An 18801-nucleotide genomic window follows, 5' to 3' on the forward strand; every position below is an offset into this window, starting at 1 on the left:
TCAACAGTACGATAAAGGCAGCTTACATCTCTACCCTCTGTGAAGATTCCTGCCCAAGAAACTGACAAGTATATATTTTCTTCCTTTTTTTTTTTTGTTTTGTTTTTTTTTTGGTCTGCCCCGTGACACAGCACAGGCCAGGTGTTAGGAAAATTTGGCATGCTTAAAAGAAATTATATATATTTAAATATTCTCATATATAGGGCTTTTTATATTTCTGAAGCAAGCACGAGACTTTCGGTAAAATCTGTAGCTGCACTATTCCCACGCCGAGTGGAATGAAACCGAATAAAAAAAATAAAAAAAATAAAAAAAATAAAAGAAAAATAAAAGAAAGTAAATGATAATCCAGCCAGTCAGGGACACCTATTGCAGAAAGACTACAGAAACGAGTGCACCGCCACACTTCTAACAGGTCTCACACACACACACCAGAGTGCATGCCACTACTGCTACTCGCACCATATGTCAGGCACAGATTATTGGCTCCTTGTTTACTGTACATCTCAAATATGCAGTTTGGCAGTTTGTAAGCACCTTTGTTGGACATACCAATGATCTAGATTTAGTTAGACCTTGCACAATAAGGCTACAAACGAGAGCTAAGTTTGGGAGCCAAAGATCTGATGTCCCACCCACCAACCCTATGGAGAGATCGAAGGTTAAAACGGTTTCAATTAAGTAGTCACCGATTCGTAAACCGTTCAGGAGCTTGCTTTTTTGGACAGTTATCCCCATTTGAAAAATCCTCAAACACTTAATCGGGGCTGTTTAACATAAACTTAGGGGGAACATTTGCGTTTAACATGATGCAATCCCATTTGAAATTGCCTAAGAATAAAATTATACCTGCAGAAACCACGGAAATGATGAATGCTATCTGTGAATTATCTCCTGGCTAAATACAACTGGAGTTTAAATGACATTAGAAACCTCTTTTAGAAAAAACATTGTATACCATTTATTAAACAACATGGACACTAATTCCAATAACATGCACACTGGTTTGCCTTTTTAAATGTATAGTGTTAACATTATTGCAACACCGGTTCCCTGCTGTTTTGTGTATTATATTTTATTATCTTAACATAAAAAAAACATTGACAAATACAGGGGATACCATTTTCTGCATACCTTTAACAGAATACACAGTGGTATAAGGAATGGACATTGCTTAGATGTCATATAGCCTATTGATAATAATAGTAATAATAGACTGCAGAATCCTAACATGCAGTTTCCACTGCACAAATGTCAACTGGTGAGAGACAGCCTGCAAACAGCACAAGAAGCAATCACAGTAGGTAGAGAGGGAGGGAGGGAGGGAGGGAGGAAAGGATGGAGAGCTTGGGGGTGGGTGGGGGGGGAAAGTGACTGAAGCACTGGCCTTGGTTTCAACAGGAGATGGAGCAGCAAATTTAGATTTCAATCTAATTTCTCCCATACCTGATCTCCCATCTCCTGATTGTGTTACTCTTTTCCATTGTCTTTTTTGACACAAAAAGGTATATACATAATAGCTACTGAACCTTTTTCCACTGGGCAACAGTGTCAATACCTTGCGGATGTACGGGGCAAAAGAAAACTGGTCAGGATTATTGTTCCTAAAATTGGTGGCATTTTACGTGACACAAATGTCCTACTGCCGTCTGGAAAAAAGGTACTTGCTTTCAGTTCATATTCAAGTTTTCTCCTTTTTTTCTCTGGTGTTCTTTTTTTTCTTTTTTTCTTTTTCTTACTTCCCATAAAAATATTTCAGACTTTTGTTATTTGTGTGTGTTGCTCTTCATCAAAGGGTTCATTTTCGGGGTCAGAGTCAGTGGTGTCCGAGTACCGGTAGTGATCGGGTTCATTGTCACTAACGTCCGGGGTGACCGACGTGGACGTGCTGGCCTCAGAGTTTGACGGCTCCTCCACGGTTTTTGTAAAGTACAGCTTCACCTGCGACAGAGGAAGGCACGCATTAGTATGCAGCAGTGCAGATATGAAAGCCCTGGGAGGATTCGCTTTACATCGATCCAATCAACCACTTTGCAGGGCCCAAGCCATAACTGACTGTACGTAACCGACTGCAGACTTCAGACCAGAAACGCACACCAGTACCTTTCAAGAACCTGCAACCAAGTTTGAAAAACAAATTTCAAAGAACATTTGCATACAGATATTCTAAATTCTGATCAGGGATTTTATTGAGATTTTTTTTAGATATGCATAATGATGGTTCATCGTCTCATTAGTATCTGGTCAGCATTTGTGGACAGTTTCGCTGCCACAAGTTTTGCATTCAGAAATAAGCAGTAACGTGGGCAACCCAGCAGTCCAGCTGTGAACGTCAATCCCTGGGTCAATGCGCACACAGCAGCTTTGCTTTACTTAGTCTGTGGTGAAATTATTCAGTGTCATTATTGGTGTACAGTGACAAATATTAACAGTGACAAGTATTTATGTTTTGTCAACCATATTTGCTGCTCATTGCATGTTACTCAGTACTTTAAGATGTTCCATGCGATCTTTTTTTTATTTTTTTTTATGTGCACTTAGTGAAGAAATTGCTGCAATTTACGCAAATTTCTTACTGAATATAGGCATTTTGATCCATCGTGCCAGGGTTGACACCATGGAAAATATACTGACATCCCGGACGCCGCTAAGCTACAAGAGCCTCTCCTCATCCTGATGGCTTTCCCCCCATAGCACTTAGCACTTGCATCTAAGCCCCTGGATCACAGCTTCCAAGAAAAGATTTACTCCTGCTCCATTCATCATCTCCGCTCCTCAAAAAACCGCACATCTGATTAAGGTCAGTTATTCAGTTCATCTGCTTATAAATACTCAATCCAAGATGCGTCCAATAATAGACACGGGGCAACATTCATACGAGCTCAGTGGCATTACTCAAAGGCTTCCCTGTGACAGACCCACCTTGAAGTTTGGAGAAAAGTATCTGTTGGATTTGTCTTTATTGGCTTTGTCCAGGTCGTTCTTTGTCAATGCCAGGACAAGGTATTCCTTATCGTTTTCTCCACGCTCCGAGCCAGGAATTCCGTCCAGTTCCTTCACCAAACTCCCGTTTTCCACTTTCTCCGAATTCTCCTCTGGTCCAGGAATGAAGAAGGTGTTGACCCAGAAGTGAAACATCTTGTCCTGTTCAAACAAAACGCAACATTTTCACAACTCACCACACTGAACATGTAGAATCCATCAAAGAGTAGCAGGATTCTCACATGCCCTAGAGGGGCACAGAGGTTTAAGAATGTGTGCCAGAGATCAAAGAAAGAAAGAAAGAAATCCGTGCCTTTTGTACACAACATTTGGAAAGGCTGGGAAAAGTGAAGATATAATCTGTAGTACCTTCTTCATCATCTTGCTCTGCTTGTGGAAGAACTCCACCTTGATGTCACCGCATACAGGCAGGGGTTGAGGGAACTCAAAGAACATGTACTTTTCATCACGCCTGGTATGCGCCGGGTTAGAGGTGTGGATCTTAACCTTCAACTGATACACCACAAACTGCGGATCTGAAAAACGCCAACAACAACGGGAGTTCTTAAAAGACGGGGGACTTGCAGCTTCTTAAAAGCCTACCATTTTCCATCTGCAATACTCAGAGAAAGAACAGAGGAGGCAAAGGACAGAATACCACTGCCAGAGATATTAATATACAAAAGACAGGGTAACGAGCGGCATGCTTAGGGCCTGATTCTGAAAGCATTTAAAAGACCACGAAACGTGATCAGAAGTGCACGCTTCATCTAGGCATCGCAGTGTGGTGCACACAGGGCATATTTACACACAGGACTCAACAGCAACAACTCTGCGCTGAGAAAATGTGAAAAATAAAAAACAGTGATGAAAAGCTGATGTTACCCCAGTGCCAATTCCCTTTTCTGAACCCGTGTGGAATCTGCTCACTCTTGTTTTTTACGGCAGAATCCCCTTAGAGAAAAAAGAAGCAGATTAAAACACCATCCTGCATCCGTGCTGGGGCCCGCCACGGGGTTATAAATATGCATCCCATACAAATATATAGGCATACGACAAACACACAGCTTTAATTAAGGAGAGGCTTAATTCCAAACTAGGTCAGCATACAGGGCTCTAGCCTTTTATGTAATCAATCTACCAAGCAGTTAAAGGACAATACACATGACATCTCTACCGGCTCACTCAATTAGATCTACCAGCGCAGCAAGTGAGGGGGGGCATTATAAAATAAAAGTATGAACGAATACAAAAACGGCCATGAGACGTGCTCCGTTTGAAGAAACGCTATGCTAGAAATCTATGTTTCCGCAGCGATTGCGCTGGTTAACAAAAAGACTGGACTGCTACAAGTCACATGACTGTCCGGGAAAAAACCTCTCCACCAAAAGATACGGACTGACGGGCCGGTGCAGGTAAAAGACCTCGGGTGAACTCGGGTCAGGTGGTTACCACACTTTACTCCAGCAGGTGAAGGGGAAGTGAAAGCCATGCCGGGGGAGATGAGTCACCATACACTGGGTGTATGTGCTTTCAGACACACGCACACATTCGACTGAGCGTACACTGGTGTCTTTCTGTGAGAGTGTGTCCCCTAATTCAGAATAAGGCCCTCTGGAGGGACGGGGAGGCGTGAAACACCACAGAACTCAGGGGTCAAGCACACACATTGGAGAAGGAGTACTCAAATAAAATAAAAAGTGAGCAGGATAGAACCTGAAAGGCCGACAAGGTCTCTAAAAGACTTCTCAGAAGATGAGAGCCAATCCTACCACCAGAGAGCCAAAGCAAAGACCCAACACACTTATAGCCAGAGGAGAGACAAAGAGGAAGATTAATAACTCCACGCAGGGAGAGGGGGTGGGGTGCATTCAATATTTTGCATGAGGTTTTAGAGAGCAGAAGAGACCGAGTCTTTTCCCACAGCTGCGTCTACAGAACTGCATCGGCTTGCTTAAAAGCAAAAAAAACAAAAAAAAACAAAACTACTGAACTGAACCCCAGCAGGACACAAGGAAGAACACCAGACTTCATGCATGCGAGCGAGCGAAACACTTACTACACGTTCCTCCACTGAACATGGGAACCGTCTCGAACACCATCTTGTGAAAGAGCAGGGCCACGGGCTTGTACTCCAGCTGCTTCTTTAGCAGGTAGCTGTAGTAGTACACATAGCGCCTCTGACTGGGAATAGTCACTCCCTGTGAAGAACGGGGGAAAAAAGATCAGCTTGAGCAGAACCCAAGACCCAACATGAAATATAAAAATATTAGCCAGCTTTAATTTGAAGTCTGATGGAAGGCTCAATTTCCCAAAGTATATGGAATTTTAAAGAGAAGAGAGAGAGAGTAAACAGCTGTGATTCCGAACACCATTTGCTGTTACGATGGAAGAAATTTTAGAAACAGATTTATATGGACGGCTTAAATGCCTGTACCCCCGAATGCTCAAACTGGCCACACCTGTACTAAAAGCCACAGCCCTGATTTCACAGCTTTAATGAACAATCACAGAAGACATACAAATGTAGCTTTCAAAACAACACAGAGTTAATGGTAATTAAATGCTTAATCGTGTTCGGCCCATGCAAAAACACAATTTAAGACCTGTCACCAGCACCCAGCAAACTCAAGAGATCAAGTGCAACAAATTGTTAAAATGCATCAACGAACACAATTAAAAAGAAAACCCACAAACTTCACATGCGAAAAATGAAACCTGCTCTTGCAAACAAGTGATTAAAAATGGAAAATGTTTTTTGCGGCACGGTTCACAAGTTCTATCAGAAAATATTCACGAAAAGAAAAGGAAGAGAGAGGAAGGAAGGAGGAAAAGAAAAAAGAAAAAGATTACACACCTTCTTGTCTCTGGTCCTGACTTCACCGTAAAAGTCTAGTGCTTCTTGTGCTTTTAGGAATTTACCTCGGTGTAGCAGGTAAGCACAAATCATGACGCCCGTACGGCCCTTTCCAGCTTTACAGTGAATCGCTGCAACATGATTGTCATCCTCACTGAGCCATTGGTCAAGATCTTCACAGAAAGGCTTTATCAGTTCTAGCTGGGGGGGATTGTGGTCTTCAAAGGGGTACTGTGCAACTGGGGGGAGAAAAACGTAACAAGTCAAGGACCTTCCATACGGATGTCCGACTGGGGGAATGAAACGTAACAAGTCGAGGACCTTCCATATGGATGTAAGACCAAACTCTCATCGGGACCGTTATAAGGACTCACCTCTGAGGTTAAATTTGGCAGCATCATAATGTCGTTCTGCGCATCTGGAAACAAAGTGTGATACATTTAGAAGCGAAGACAGACCTCTACGTCACTGCAGAGGATAGCTTGATCGCAGACTGATACCGACAGTGGCCAGACTGACCCAAGTTCACATTTATCATCAACTGAATTGCGATTATGCCTACTGAATTAAAGGGATATCAAGAGATTCACATTTTTTAATTCATGCATTTACAAAAAGAATCAAGATGATTATGGTCATTGTGCATGGCACACCTTGCACCTTTTCCCTTTGAATTGCTGGTAACTAGCAATTTCCTTAAATCAAGGAAACTAAAAGCACCTACACAAATTCTGATTATAACAATTCTGATCGATTGAATGTCTCCCTAAATTGCTAGCTCAAGAACCAAAAAAAAAGTTTCAACTAAAGTATTTTTTTTAATGAGAACATGATCTGCATGAAACTAGCAGAAAAACGTATCGAAGCAACATGAAATTATCGAGAGAGAGCGCATCTCCTTTTTCAGGTCAGCCACATACTATCACCAGGGCAGAGATGAAGACGCACCAGCTTAGATTTTTTTTATAGCGCTCATCAGATTGGCATCATTTCAGATACGTGTTAGAGGCAGGACATCTGCCTCAAATTTAGGGCTTGTCTTTATGGCCTGATCTCTGTAGGCCTGCATCGTCACACAGACTAGCCTTCACAATTTTAAGAGGAAATAAATCTATTGCGCCCAGTAAGATAAAGTGTCCATGAGAGTGAAGAAATTAGAAAACTGATCACAGTTAAGCATACATGCAAGACGGGAAACGGTGTGCCAATAAATGTACTTACAGATTATATATCTTGTAATGATTTTTATGTTTCGAGTCCAGAAACCTAGAAGGAAAAAAAAGAAAGTACAATTTCCAGATATTGCTCAAAGCCGCTTGGCTCTGAGTCAAAGAACCCCAAAAGTGTGTGCTTCATACACTGCATGTGAAAGTGTTTCTACGGACTTTGCATCATCGTGTAAAAACTGCAACAGTACTCAAAATGCAACCTTCTTACACTTTTGCAGCATTATAAGATGTGTGTCAGTTTACTCAAGAGAAGCCAGGTTTATGCCTCATGTATAAAAGGTTTTCAAACACGGGGCATTCAGAATGTGGGAGAAAGCAATGGACAACAGAAACTCAAATAATAGTACAGCAGCCAACTAATGAATGAAACCGCATGATATAATCAGAAAATATAGGCTGTGACAGCGCCCACAATATGGTCAATCCTATCCCATGTTAACCGTTTAACTGTTACTTATCATTCAAGTCCACATGTGAACACAATTATACACGTTAACGCACACTTTTGTCTCTTTTGACCCCTGGTCTTTGTTGTCTCTGTATAGGGGCCCCAGACAAATTGAGATTGAAACCCTATTCTTGAAGGCAATGAGCTGATTTAAACCACCCCCAAAAAAACGCCTTATATTAAGGGGTACAATAGAATACATGTACCGAGAGGAACAAGTAACTGGAGCACAAAAATTTTTCACTTTTAAAATGAGTTTCTAGGTACCCATTTCAACGGTTTCAAGTGAACATGCACATAGTCCCGGTAAGACAGTGTCTCTACGGTGCTCGAACATTTGATGCGCTCCAACTGGAGAAATAATTTAGGAGCACATCTACTAATTGGGATGCATTAGTATGCTCCAAAATGTTTCAACTGAGGAGCACATTAAGCATGGAGCAACTGTAAGGGCAGAATCGGTTGTGTTCTTCAAACACATAGAAATCAGATTAATGTTCCAGAGACACCCCCTCCTCTCTGCAGGAGTGAACCATTGACCAATTTAATGATGTATTTTTTGTTCAAGATTTGTGTCCACAATATAAATCTAAAAAGAAAAAGGCAACACATGCCAGACCTATTGTGCGCACACATCCTGTTCAAGAATGAAGAAAATTAGCTGTGCAATGCTGCAAAAGAGCCAAGTCAAGTCACCACATATTGGTTTAGCCATTAGCATACAATGCACTAAGCAATGGGAAATGAAAGTTTTAATATGTTGATAAAGGAACTAAAGATAAAAGGCTGAACACTAAACAGATGATTCTGAAAATGAAACAAACTTGAGGTCCACGGTTTGTAGCAATTTATCCATCTTCCAGATCCCCAAATCCCTCATTCAAAGTGAAATGAAGACAAACATTTCAGAAGAGAACCACTTACCGTACTACGTCATCTATGTTGTTTCTGTAGACACCCTCAAGTCTGTCAGCAGGAAACCCCATAGCAATAATGTTGGGGTAAATATCTGAATGCACAAGTCAAGGAAACCTGGGGTGGAGAGATTCTTGCATACATTCACCAAGACAGACCTGGGTCAAATACGTAACTGTTCTGACTTCAGATACATTTCTATGCTTTTTCTATGCATGTGACTGTCCAATACAATAAGAGCACGGTTACAGAATAATGCAGGCACTTAAAACATACAAGTCCAAATGCACAACATAACAAATGCAAACCAAAATCATGTTCAAACCCTCTGAATAACGGCCGTTTCCCTGCTCAGCAGATTCAGAATGGACAGTGGTTGAAAGGGGAAGTGAAGATAGCCTGTGTTTCGTGAGCACATCATGTACAGAATGAATATGGGGACCGGCGAAAACTGTGCCATGGAAAAATCTGTGCCGTGGAAAAATGTGAATCGCTGCAAATCCAAGACATGAGAACAGAATAAAGCACTCCAGACCACGGATACGATTTCCACTCAACGACAGTCAAACGGAGCTTGACTCGGGCATGGGAAAGGCCTGAATAATGAAAACGGGCTAATGTGTGTTCTGCTTTCAGCCACAGCATCGTGCTGCTCACCGGAGCTGGGCGAATAAACAAAAACACGGAGGCAGCCTCCAGTCACCCGTGCACACACTCCTTTCTCTGTTGCACAACTTCAGATGAGTAATTAGAGCTGGAAATGAGCAACTCTGCCAGTAACACTTTCAGAAGAACATCATGTGAGCTTTAAGAACATAAAGTACAACACATACAACAAATCTCTCAAGAGCATGGACGGTTTCGAAGGGAAGCCAACTTTAATACATTTATTTCATGAAACAATTCAGTTTTCCTTTATAAAGGGAGGTTATACTACATGCCTAGCTGCACACAACTGCTTAATGAACTTAATAAAACTAGCGTGTTGCTAACAGATAGCCTGGCAACTACCTACAATGACGACCCCCAGTGCTGAATTGGTGTTTCCTGCTCCAAACGCCATTAGCCCAGCTATCCAAGGCAGTTGGCTAGCAAGCTAGTCAATTATTAACTGCACACAAGAATAGGGCGGGTTAATTCCAGTTAGTTTCAAAATTCTAGAAGTGTATGTAACATTAAAAAAAAAGAAATCTCGTGAAATAAATCAGAAATACATATTTTTTTAATGTTCTGCTCTGCAGTGCTAAGGAGGTCTAAGCAAACCGTGTAAACGTGCGGAAATCATCGGACACTACATCTATGTCAAGTTCAACAATTTAACAATCAAGGTACGAGTAAACCATAAATATCCTGCGACAGAAAGGTGACAAAGCACTCTTCAAACAAAAACATTCACGGGCCATTCTTTCACACAGAAAATACAAATACATCAAACTAATCACATCATGGCTTGTAAAGTTAGCACATCCAAGGGAGTGAATTTAAGAACTGTTTCTAACAAAATATGTTGCATTGGGTTGATAAACACAGTCAGTTACTGTAACTGCTTCATGCCAACATAATACGTTAGGGAAGGCCGTAGTACATGGACAGACCATTTCACCAGGATCCAAGCGTTATAAAGCACAGGAGGGTGGCACACCTTTATGGAACACTAGCTACAGGAGTGAGGTCAGCACCTGCAGCAGGGGTCACGCTGGGCTTGGAGCTCTTCATTGCTACTCTGCATTAATCAAAACTTTAAACAGTCCACAGCCAACTCACTTCACCAGGTTACTTGGGTCTGAACAGAGTGCTGATTTTAAGGTGAAATCAAAAACCAGCAGAGCTTGCAACCATCCAGGCCCATACCCAGAGTTACATATGAACAAGAGTACTTTACCAGTGCTTCCCTCACCATGTCCCTAATCACTGAAATTACGCTACCCTCACAGTCCTTTAAATGAGCATCAAAAGCACATACCCACAGAACATGGAAATCCTTTATCAGTTAAAAGAATCAACAGTTCTATGGCCCAAGTATCATCATTTTCTGGATGAAAAGCTTTTTCTCTACAGGCTGAGATGAACAAAGTCTCATCCCTACCTGCCATGCAAGAAAATGGCATCAGTGGATTTCAGTAAGGCAGCTCATCCTCCAATACACCCTACACCACTGTCAAAGATAAAAATTAAATGAATCTGAGGTTTTGAAAAAAGCCAATAACCACCAGAAGTTTTGTGCCCACAATTTAAAAGACAAACATGTCAGAACCGTACAAGATTAAAAACGCAAACAGAAAGTGCAACCGAAGCATTCTTTCATTCAGACAACGCTGTCAGACTGTCCAGATTCTGAAGCTAGACAAGAGTCTCGCATTTTGTGTGTCTGCGCTGCGGTTAATTACATCACGCAGCCAAGGACCAACACTGCGATTCTGTTTTTGTAACAAAATCATGCAAAACCAGCACCAACATTGAAAGAAAATGCAGGCATATCATATATGGGTTGTCATATTAACCTGTAGTTACACAACTATGCTATAGTATGCAATACAAAGGTAAATCACCCGACCATTGATGCCATTCCAAAAATTATCCTACGAGTCATATATTTCCCCTACTTTTTTTTTTGTTTGGTATGAATTTATGCATGTTAGACAAAATAATTAATAAAACAATGAGAAAAGGGGTAAGAAATGCCATGCATAGGTATTAGCCTGTATAAAACAATGTTTTTTTAAATAAATATTTTTACCCAAGTGTATTGCCTTAACAGCTAAAGACCAATGGAAATCCAATTCCATGAAAGGCATCCCTGCTTCACACTGCATTGGGAGCACAGAGAACAGGAACCTTGCTAATATTGAGTAGATGGCCCCTTCCGTACAGGAAGACACAAAGGAATAGAGTATTCCTGATCTAGCAGGAAACACAAGAGCAAAGTACATCATACAACGCCACTACCAAACATGAAGCCACTCTCTTAAAACCCTGACAGATCAACGCACATCTCTCCATTTACCCAAGGAGGCTCACCGCAAGCTGGGCGTGCAAGTCCACAGCTAGGCTGTCCCAGAATTCAAGCAGGCGATTTTCTGCCAAGAACAGAAATCACAGCGATTTTCAGTTTTTCAGCAAATCTAGTCACGGGAACTGAGCATGAGTTTTGATGTTATATATGAATACACACACAAACACACCTCGTGTTTCACGTGTAGCTACCCATGTAGTAGTAGTAGTAGTAAGGACTGGGGTACACAGCCTTTCAAATATAGGCCATTCCATGCCAACTTCTCATCAGTTCTTCTTTTCCAAAGTTTTGGTAGACAATAATGAAATTCCTGAAAATGTCATACTCCATTTTGTTTCTCCGCTTTCCGCTTTCTCCATTTAAAGTTTGATTGGGTGAAAAACACATTGCAAATGTGATATAACTTCCTAAGGAAAAGCCTGAAATTTGTATATTTGGATCATTTTGTATGTAGAATTCATATCTGGCCTAAAGTTGCTCAAGGATGTATGTAATAGATTAAACCCAGTGGCTGTACTGGTAACTGCAGTCACTCTTCCATTTTAGATAAAAGGGGTGTTACAGGTATGTAAAGATGTATGACGTTAGGGTAGTTGTATAGGGTGGTAAGGGCAGTAAGTGCTGTATAAACAAAAACTAAATCTTTCTAGAAAGGTTGATTAAGGATGCAACTTCAATATATTGCTTTCTGGGCAGTGCTAAATATAGCAAAAATGGCCAAATTGAATAGAACGTCTAAATCAGATATAACTTCTACAAAAAAAAAAAAAAAAAAAAGACCACTAGATACAAATTCTTACAGATTTATGGCTTTGCTTTAAAAAAAAAAAAGAAAAAAAAGAAAAATAAAGTTATGGAACACTGATAAATCACATTTCGTGCCGTGACGCATTTTGTCATTGCCAGCAAAACAGAGTATGAAGCTTTTCAAGAGTTCTACATCTCATTATTATCTACCTATACACAGAAACCAGCACAGCCCTTTACCAAGAGTTACTTACAATGCTAACAAGTTTACATGCTACAATGTGAAGCACTTTGAGCTGCATTCCATGTCTGAAAGGTGCTATACAAATACAGTTTATTATTATTATTATTATCATTATTACTACATAGAACACATTCTACATTGCCACCTATACAAATGCATCGCAACCGGAGCAATTAAGGTGAAGTACCCTCCTCAAGTGAACAGTATTTACACAAACCCAACCCAGCCCTCATCAAAGGACAAATGAGACTTCCAACAGGCTACCCAGTAACACCCGAAAGGCTAACATTAATGATAAGCAGGAGTGACGATGACATCACGCATGCCACTAAAACACACATGGCCTACAGCCTATGGTTTCAGTCCAGCCAAATGTCATGGCAGACTTCAAATGCATTTTATGCCATAATATAATGAAAACTGAGTGCTCTTGTAGCATGCCACCTAGATTGCCTAGTTTGTTTAATAGCTGACAAAATAAATATTTGCCCGGGGAAACATGGAAATTCAAGACCAGGTAAAATGTCAAAGAACTGTACTAATAAACACCCCAGTAATGGAAAAAAAGGCCAAAGAAAGAATATGCATTCTTTATGTCACTGGACTGAAACACATTTGGGTAGCTTTGTCTGGATGTCCAGTGATGTACCAAACTGAAAAACGTGTGTTCTGTTCCTTACATTCACACCCACCAGTCAAGATGCCCACACTTAATAAAGAAATGAGTCACAGTGCTGAAAGCCTAGCTGCACTGCTGCAGTACTTTACATGCAAGTACTAGAAGTGAAGAGCCTGGGCTGAACTAGTTACCCTCAGAAGTTAAAGAGGAACAATTTGCACCTGAACACTGGCATCCAATTATTCACTCAATAAAGTGTTCGTTAGTCAACCATATTTAGACTACATGCAACTACCTTCTGGGGTTACTTCTGAAAAAAGATCACAAAAATGATGGACATCTACATGAAAAGGTTTAGCAGCATTACTGCGGAGTTTCAAGCAAATGCCTTCAATACATTTTATGAACACAAGATTTTGATTAAATGCAGAAAGTTTATGAGAAAACATGACACTGGGCAGAACAGACCAATCACCTTCAAAAATATTTACACGATTACTATTCCAGAGCAGAGGTTATCAAGGGAGATGAATTTCAGATGTACAATTCTGGTCACCGCAAAGAAACTGAGTGACAGCAAACTCTAATGCCATCACAATAATCTAAGAAAGAGATTAGAAACTCTGTGAAACTTTTTTTTTTTTCATTGGTATCACAGAAACCAATGGTGTCCCTATAATCAAACTGTTCAGTAAAACCCATGTTTGACAGTCTGACATCCTGAACTGACAAAAAGCTCAGAAGCTGTCCAAACCGTCATCTTAATACTAGGACAAAAAACATACCCATGTTCAAAGAAGCTCACACTACATCTGGGATGTAATTCATTGGACCCGCTAGTTCCATGGCATACACAAATCTTCTCATCACACATCCTCTTGCACATCTGCATTCACCCAGTCATTTTGGCTTTTTAAAAATACTGTGAAACACAACAGATGACGTTATGCAGGTGCTGAACAAATAAGGTGCTGAACAAATAATTTCTCAACAGCTTCTGTAAGGAAATGCATGCAACACAAAAATCTGTGTGTAATATTACATCAAGTCATTCGTTTCTCACTTGTAAATTTTGCAGCTCAGTAACAAAGACATTATGATGTCATTGTGAGCATAAGAGAACACGAGACATTTTGACAACTTAGCAAACTGCTGGCGTCTGGAGCGCCACACAAACTCTCAAACCAAAGGCACGGAATTATATAAATCAAGACGCCACAATCAATGCTTCAGATAACAATAGATGTATAGTATATGCAAGTATCCAAGCGATTAGATGGTAAAACCAGTAATGTTATGGACATGTAATATTCCGAGGTTTATGTTTGAGTACATCTGCAATGCCCGTGTACTTGCGAACAGCAGTACCTTTTAGATTTCAGCATTAGATTTGACATGAAGCTGTTAGCATGTTTTATAAGGACGGCTCAGCAATCGTATACACTTCCTCCTGGCTATTAAGCACACCATTAGCCTAATTCACAAGCTGTTGGAGAAGTAATGTCACTTTTTTTAACAGTAATTGTGTTCCAGGACACATTTAATGCCACAGCTTAGAACCAACTTACTTCTCATGTGACCCAGAGGACAAACAACTATCATTCAATGAATACAGCTACTTGAGTGAACCAAGAACCAACCAGAAGCATACAACAGCACCTAGCATTAAAGGCATTTCACAAAGGTAAAACTGAATTGCTGTTACGGTCCAGTATATGGCGGGGGGAACACCGTTCTCCTGCCTGCAAGGTAATAGTAATAAATATATATAGACACATTCATAATTCAGGCAATTAATAAATATAAAACCACTGATATTCTGTTAACCCATGCAACATAAGCTACACACATATCAAGCAGAATCTGTAGTGAGCTTATAGGCTAACAATTCTAACACCAACAGGAGATGACATTTGAGAAGAATCAATTGAGATGAAATGCGCGGCTAAATTGAACGTTTTTATGGAAATATTGAATCATTTGACCTGATGTCCTGACAAGATTGGTGAACTGCAGCAATGATTTATAATAATAATAATAATAATAATAATAATAATAATAATTTCCAGCCTGGCTAATTATTAAAACCATGTTAGCGCATTGCCAATACTAGCCAGAGAAATGCCACCGCTGACGCAAGACCACTACACTATTTTAAGCCAATTCCTAGAACTCAGAACATTACATAACTGGAGAAGCCATGATGTTTTAGGACCAAGCCACCAGCAATAAAGGGGGCAATTCAACTATTGAGATCTATTTTTAAAAGATTCATCTTAATCGTTTAGTCAACTTTTGATGGAGGGGCTTAATTCACATCATTTTTGCTTCATCTCCATCCACGCAAACAGGATATTCTCAGCAACACTTCCAAATTCAGTTGTATGCTTGTGGCACTAAAATAACAAAAGTCATCTGCTAGTATACTTTGTGTAATATGGCGTTCCTTCAACAAAACTGCCTGATCCAAATTAACATTAAAAACGGGGTAAACTCGGGCAATGTTACTCTAGTAAGTTTTTTTCCCCATTTACATAAAGTATTTTGAACACTTACAAGATGTAATTACTAAAATGTTTACCAGCACAATGATTTCAGTTTCCTTCGAAAACCGTCAATTAAGATACACAATTCCCAGCAATCAGTTAAACTGGGGTCTTGAAGGCATACTGTAGACCTTGCCATTATCGCTACCAAACAGTAGGAAATGAAATGAAAGCATTGAACATAAAAATTAGGTACTTTAGTTTAACATGTTTATGTAGCGGGCAAAATTTTTCTGAGGAAAAATATTATCCCAAATTCCCGTCAGGGAAATCTTCCACCTGGCGCCCTAGAAATAAACTGCGTGCACAACAGCAAACGAGGCCCCCAAAGCCCATAATATTTCGCATACTACTAACGTTCCACTTACAAATCAGTAGAAATTGTCAATGTAACGACAATGCAAATGTTGAACATTATGACAGTGACCTCATACAACAGATCCTGCATGGTGCTTTAGTGGCGATGCTTCGAATTGCCATTGCAAAATGTGTACTTCTGGCGGTGTTAATGCATTCTCCTGACCAAACATATATATTCCCCACGTAGTAGTGAAGTATTTATGGCTACAAAGCAGAGGTCTTAAAACGCGAAGCTTCATACATCCGAGCACCTTTCCTCGCAGACTAGAATATTCCTAAATACTTTAATGGACACATACATATAACCTACATCACAAAAACCGAACTACCCAACGGTTACGCACGCACAACGTGGTAAAGGGGACCACTAAAACGCACTGAAAATCAAGTGCATGCACGTATTTGCAGTTTGCTTGTGCATAAAAACAACACTAGCTACAATCGATGAGACAGATTAACTGACCACAGGCAACTTTTTTTGCAAATAGCCTACCAAGAGTCAGAAATAATTAAATACTAAAAGTGAGACGTACTATGGGGACCCTGGTAACCCGCTGACACTGGCAGCAAATATCCATCTCGGCTACTCTCAAGCTAGCTAGATAATGCATGTGATAACGTTAACAATACTTGCCAGATATTGTAAAGAGATATTTTCACATTAAGGTTGATGTTACAGGACTTTTAATTAATATCAATATAGCTAGCCACTGGAGTTTTTAAACTGAGTCTGTATCTAGCTAGCTACCTGGCATTATTGAACTTGGCAAACTAAACGACCAAATTGGTGACCAAGCTCGCTAGCCAAATACGCAGCTGAATATAGCGAAGTATTCAAACAGTAGGCTAAAGGAATGTTTGATTGTAGCGCCTAGATATGTAACGTAACTGTTAGCGAAACTGACAGCGCGTTATGTACTCAACTAGCTAGGTAGCTGACTAGCAAGCTCCCGATCGTAACATGAAATAGTCTTGCCTGATTTTCTGCAAGCTGCTGATGCAATGGTTCTTTGTGTGGCACTGATTTTGAATTTAATCTAATCCATTGCTTGATCTAGGCCAAGACCCTATTGCGCTTTAAAGGATAACGTTAGTCCTATAGCGTTTCAATCGAAAACCATTCAGAAAAATTGAAACAGCAAACTAAAATGTATTTCTGCAAAAAACTATAACTTACATTACAAAAAAGATAACTATCTGTCAAGGTATTCAAGAGCGCACACCTCATCTTGTGCTACGCTGCTAGCCTAGTCTCCCTAGCAAGCGTTTAGCTTCCGAAGCGTTCAGTTAGCAACATGACAACCGTACTCGTTAGCCTGCTTGAGCTAACTGTCAAATCGAGCTCGCTAGCTAGCTAGCCAGCCCAGACGGGAAAAGCCAGCCCTACCTAGCAAGCAATCTCCTGGCGGATACAGATAGACTATTACGTACATCTATAGTTACCAGTCTTCACCACTCAGTCGTCATTAAATCAAAAGGGCGAATTACCTTATCAAAGAAAGTCTATAAAATAAAATGTTTCAATAAAGAGGATACAGGTCAAGTCCAAGTCAAACCCATCTTCCTGGTATCTCCTTTTGTTTCGACTGACAATTTCCTTTATGATTGCAGCCATTGCGGTGACAGGAGTCTTTAGGGTTTTTAAATTAAAAGAAAGTATTGTTGCCTTGATTTGAAATGCCTTTGTCGGTCGATTTCCCTTTTGCTCTCTTGAATCCGCAGTCCTCTTGCCGTCACTAGTTGTCGTTGTGGACTATTAGAATGGCTTCTGCTACTGGATCATAAAGGAGGGCCTTGCTCCGCTCCTCCACAGGCCCGGCTTCCACGATCCAGTAATCTGTCTAGAAATGCCCCAAGTGAAAAGGTACTGAATTCTCCAGCTTCCAAACTTTAATGTTTTAGAAACGGCCCAAGTCTCTGAATCTGCCACAGCCGCCGTGGTTGAGTTGAAAAAGCGGAGAGAAAACCTCTCCAGCAATTCTAACCCAGAATATTGTGACAGACACTCTCAGCGCACACACACGTAGCTAGCTAGCTACATCGCTAGCTATATTTTTAAAATCCAAAGCCCTTCAACCGAACAATCCTCGTCGTCCAAATGCCAACCAATGTAGAATAAAATTGACAGCCTCCACCTTTAAAAATAAATTCGATAATATATGTATATTTAAAAATATGTTAAAATGAATTTTCAGGGATTTTCCTGAGAAATCCTTTTCCTTTTCTCGTTTCTCTCCAGCTAAACTCTCAAACTTCCATCATGGCTTCCGACAGCGAAAAAAGACTGGGCATATATTGCATATCATGCCGCCATGCAAATAGTTCTACTATTGCATCTTCTGAATGCACCGCAGTCCAGATAATTTGTCGTGAAATACACACCAGGAAGACAAAAACTGTCAAGTAGTGGAAAATATACCGTATTTCAGATAGCGACGCGTAAAATGCTTTGTTTGCGTGTGCTTTACTCCTTCATTGAGAGCGGAAGGACACATACACACCGCAGGGAACTCTTTTCTCTGCCAAAGGAAGGTCACGTGTTTCAATAATTGGGGAAGTTTCCAATATTTTAGGTGTCGTTTCGTGCTAATAAGAGGTTTTGCCTTTGGTGCTACGTATTTGGGCTATCCATAAGTTAAATATTTTGCCATAATTGTTAGACTCAGATTGCATGATTGAAGTCAATATAGCTTGTACTGTGAGATGCCAAAATAATCGCTAGCGAATATTAGCTATTTGGTAAGAAAAAAGACAAAAATCAGAAAGCCAGCTAGTCAACCAGCTAGCTAGCTAACTAGTCTAACAATAGAAGCCAGAAAACTTGTGAAATGCTTACGCAAG

General features: G+C 40.4%; 1 protein-coding gene across 2 annotated transcripts; it reads right to left on the bottom strand.

Moving 5' to 3' along the window:
• Positions 1 to 936: 936 nt before the first annotated feature.
• ptenb (phosphatase and tensin homolog B) lies at positions 937 to 18451 on the bottom strand. 2 transcript variants are annotated; one of them, XM_061227300.1, is made up of 10 exons: positions 17497 to 18450; positions 8441 to 8525; positions 7061 to 7105; positions 6214 to 6257; positions 5840 to 6078; positions 5042 to 5183; positions 3868 to 3936; positions 3352 to 3518; positions 2923 to 3144; positions 937 to 1941 (listed from the first exon to the last, which is right to left on the bottom strand). In XM_061227300.1, the coding sequence occupies exons 1-10, from the start codon at positions 17573 to 17575 to the stop codon at positions 1756 to 1758; spliced, it is 1278 nt and encodes a 425-aa protein (XP_061083284.1). In that variant the 5' UTR covers positions 17576 to 18450; the 3' UTR covers positions 937 to 1755. The 2 variants fall into 2 exon arrangements, with proteins under 2 accessions (XP_061083284.1, XP_061083285.1); XM_061227301.1 differs by lacking the exon at positions 3868 to 3936 and having other exon boundaries at positions 17497 to 18451.
• Between the last annotated feature and the right edge of the window lie 350 nt (positions 18452 to 18801).

This window comes from Conger conger, chromosome 2, assembly GCF_963514075.1.
Source record: "Conger conger chromosome 2, fConCon1.1, whole genome shotgun sequence".
Taxonomy (NCBI): domain Eukaryota; kingdom Metazoa; phylum Chordata; class Actinopteri; order Anguilliformes; family Congridae; genus Conger; species Conger conger.

Coding starts and splice junctions, on each gene's coding strand:
- ptenb (XM_061227300.1), bottom strand. CDS start 17,575: ATGGCTGCAATCATAAAGGAAATTGTCAGTCGAAACAAAAGGAGATAC. Junction 7,106..8,440: donor AACATAGATGACGTAGTACG/GTAAGTGGTTCT, acceptor TTTTCCTTCTAG/GTTTCTGGACTCGAAACATA. Junction 3,937..5,041: donor GTTCAGTGGAGGAACGTGTA/GTAAGTGTTTCG, acceptor TTTTTCTCTAAG/GGGATTCTGCCGTAAAAAAC.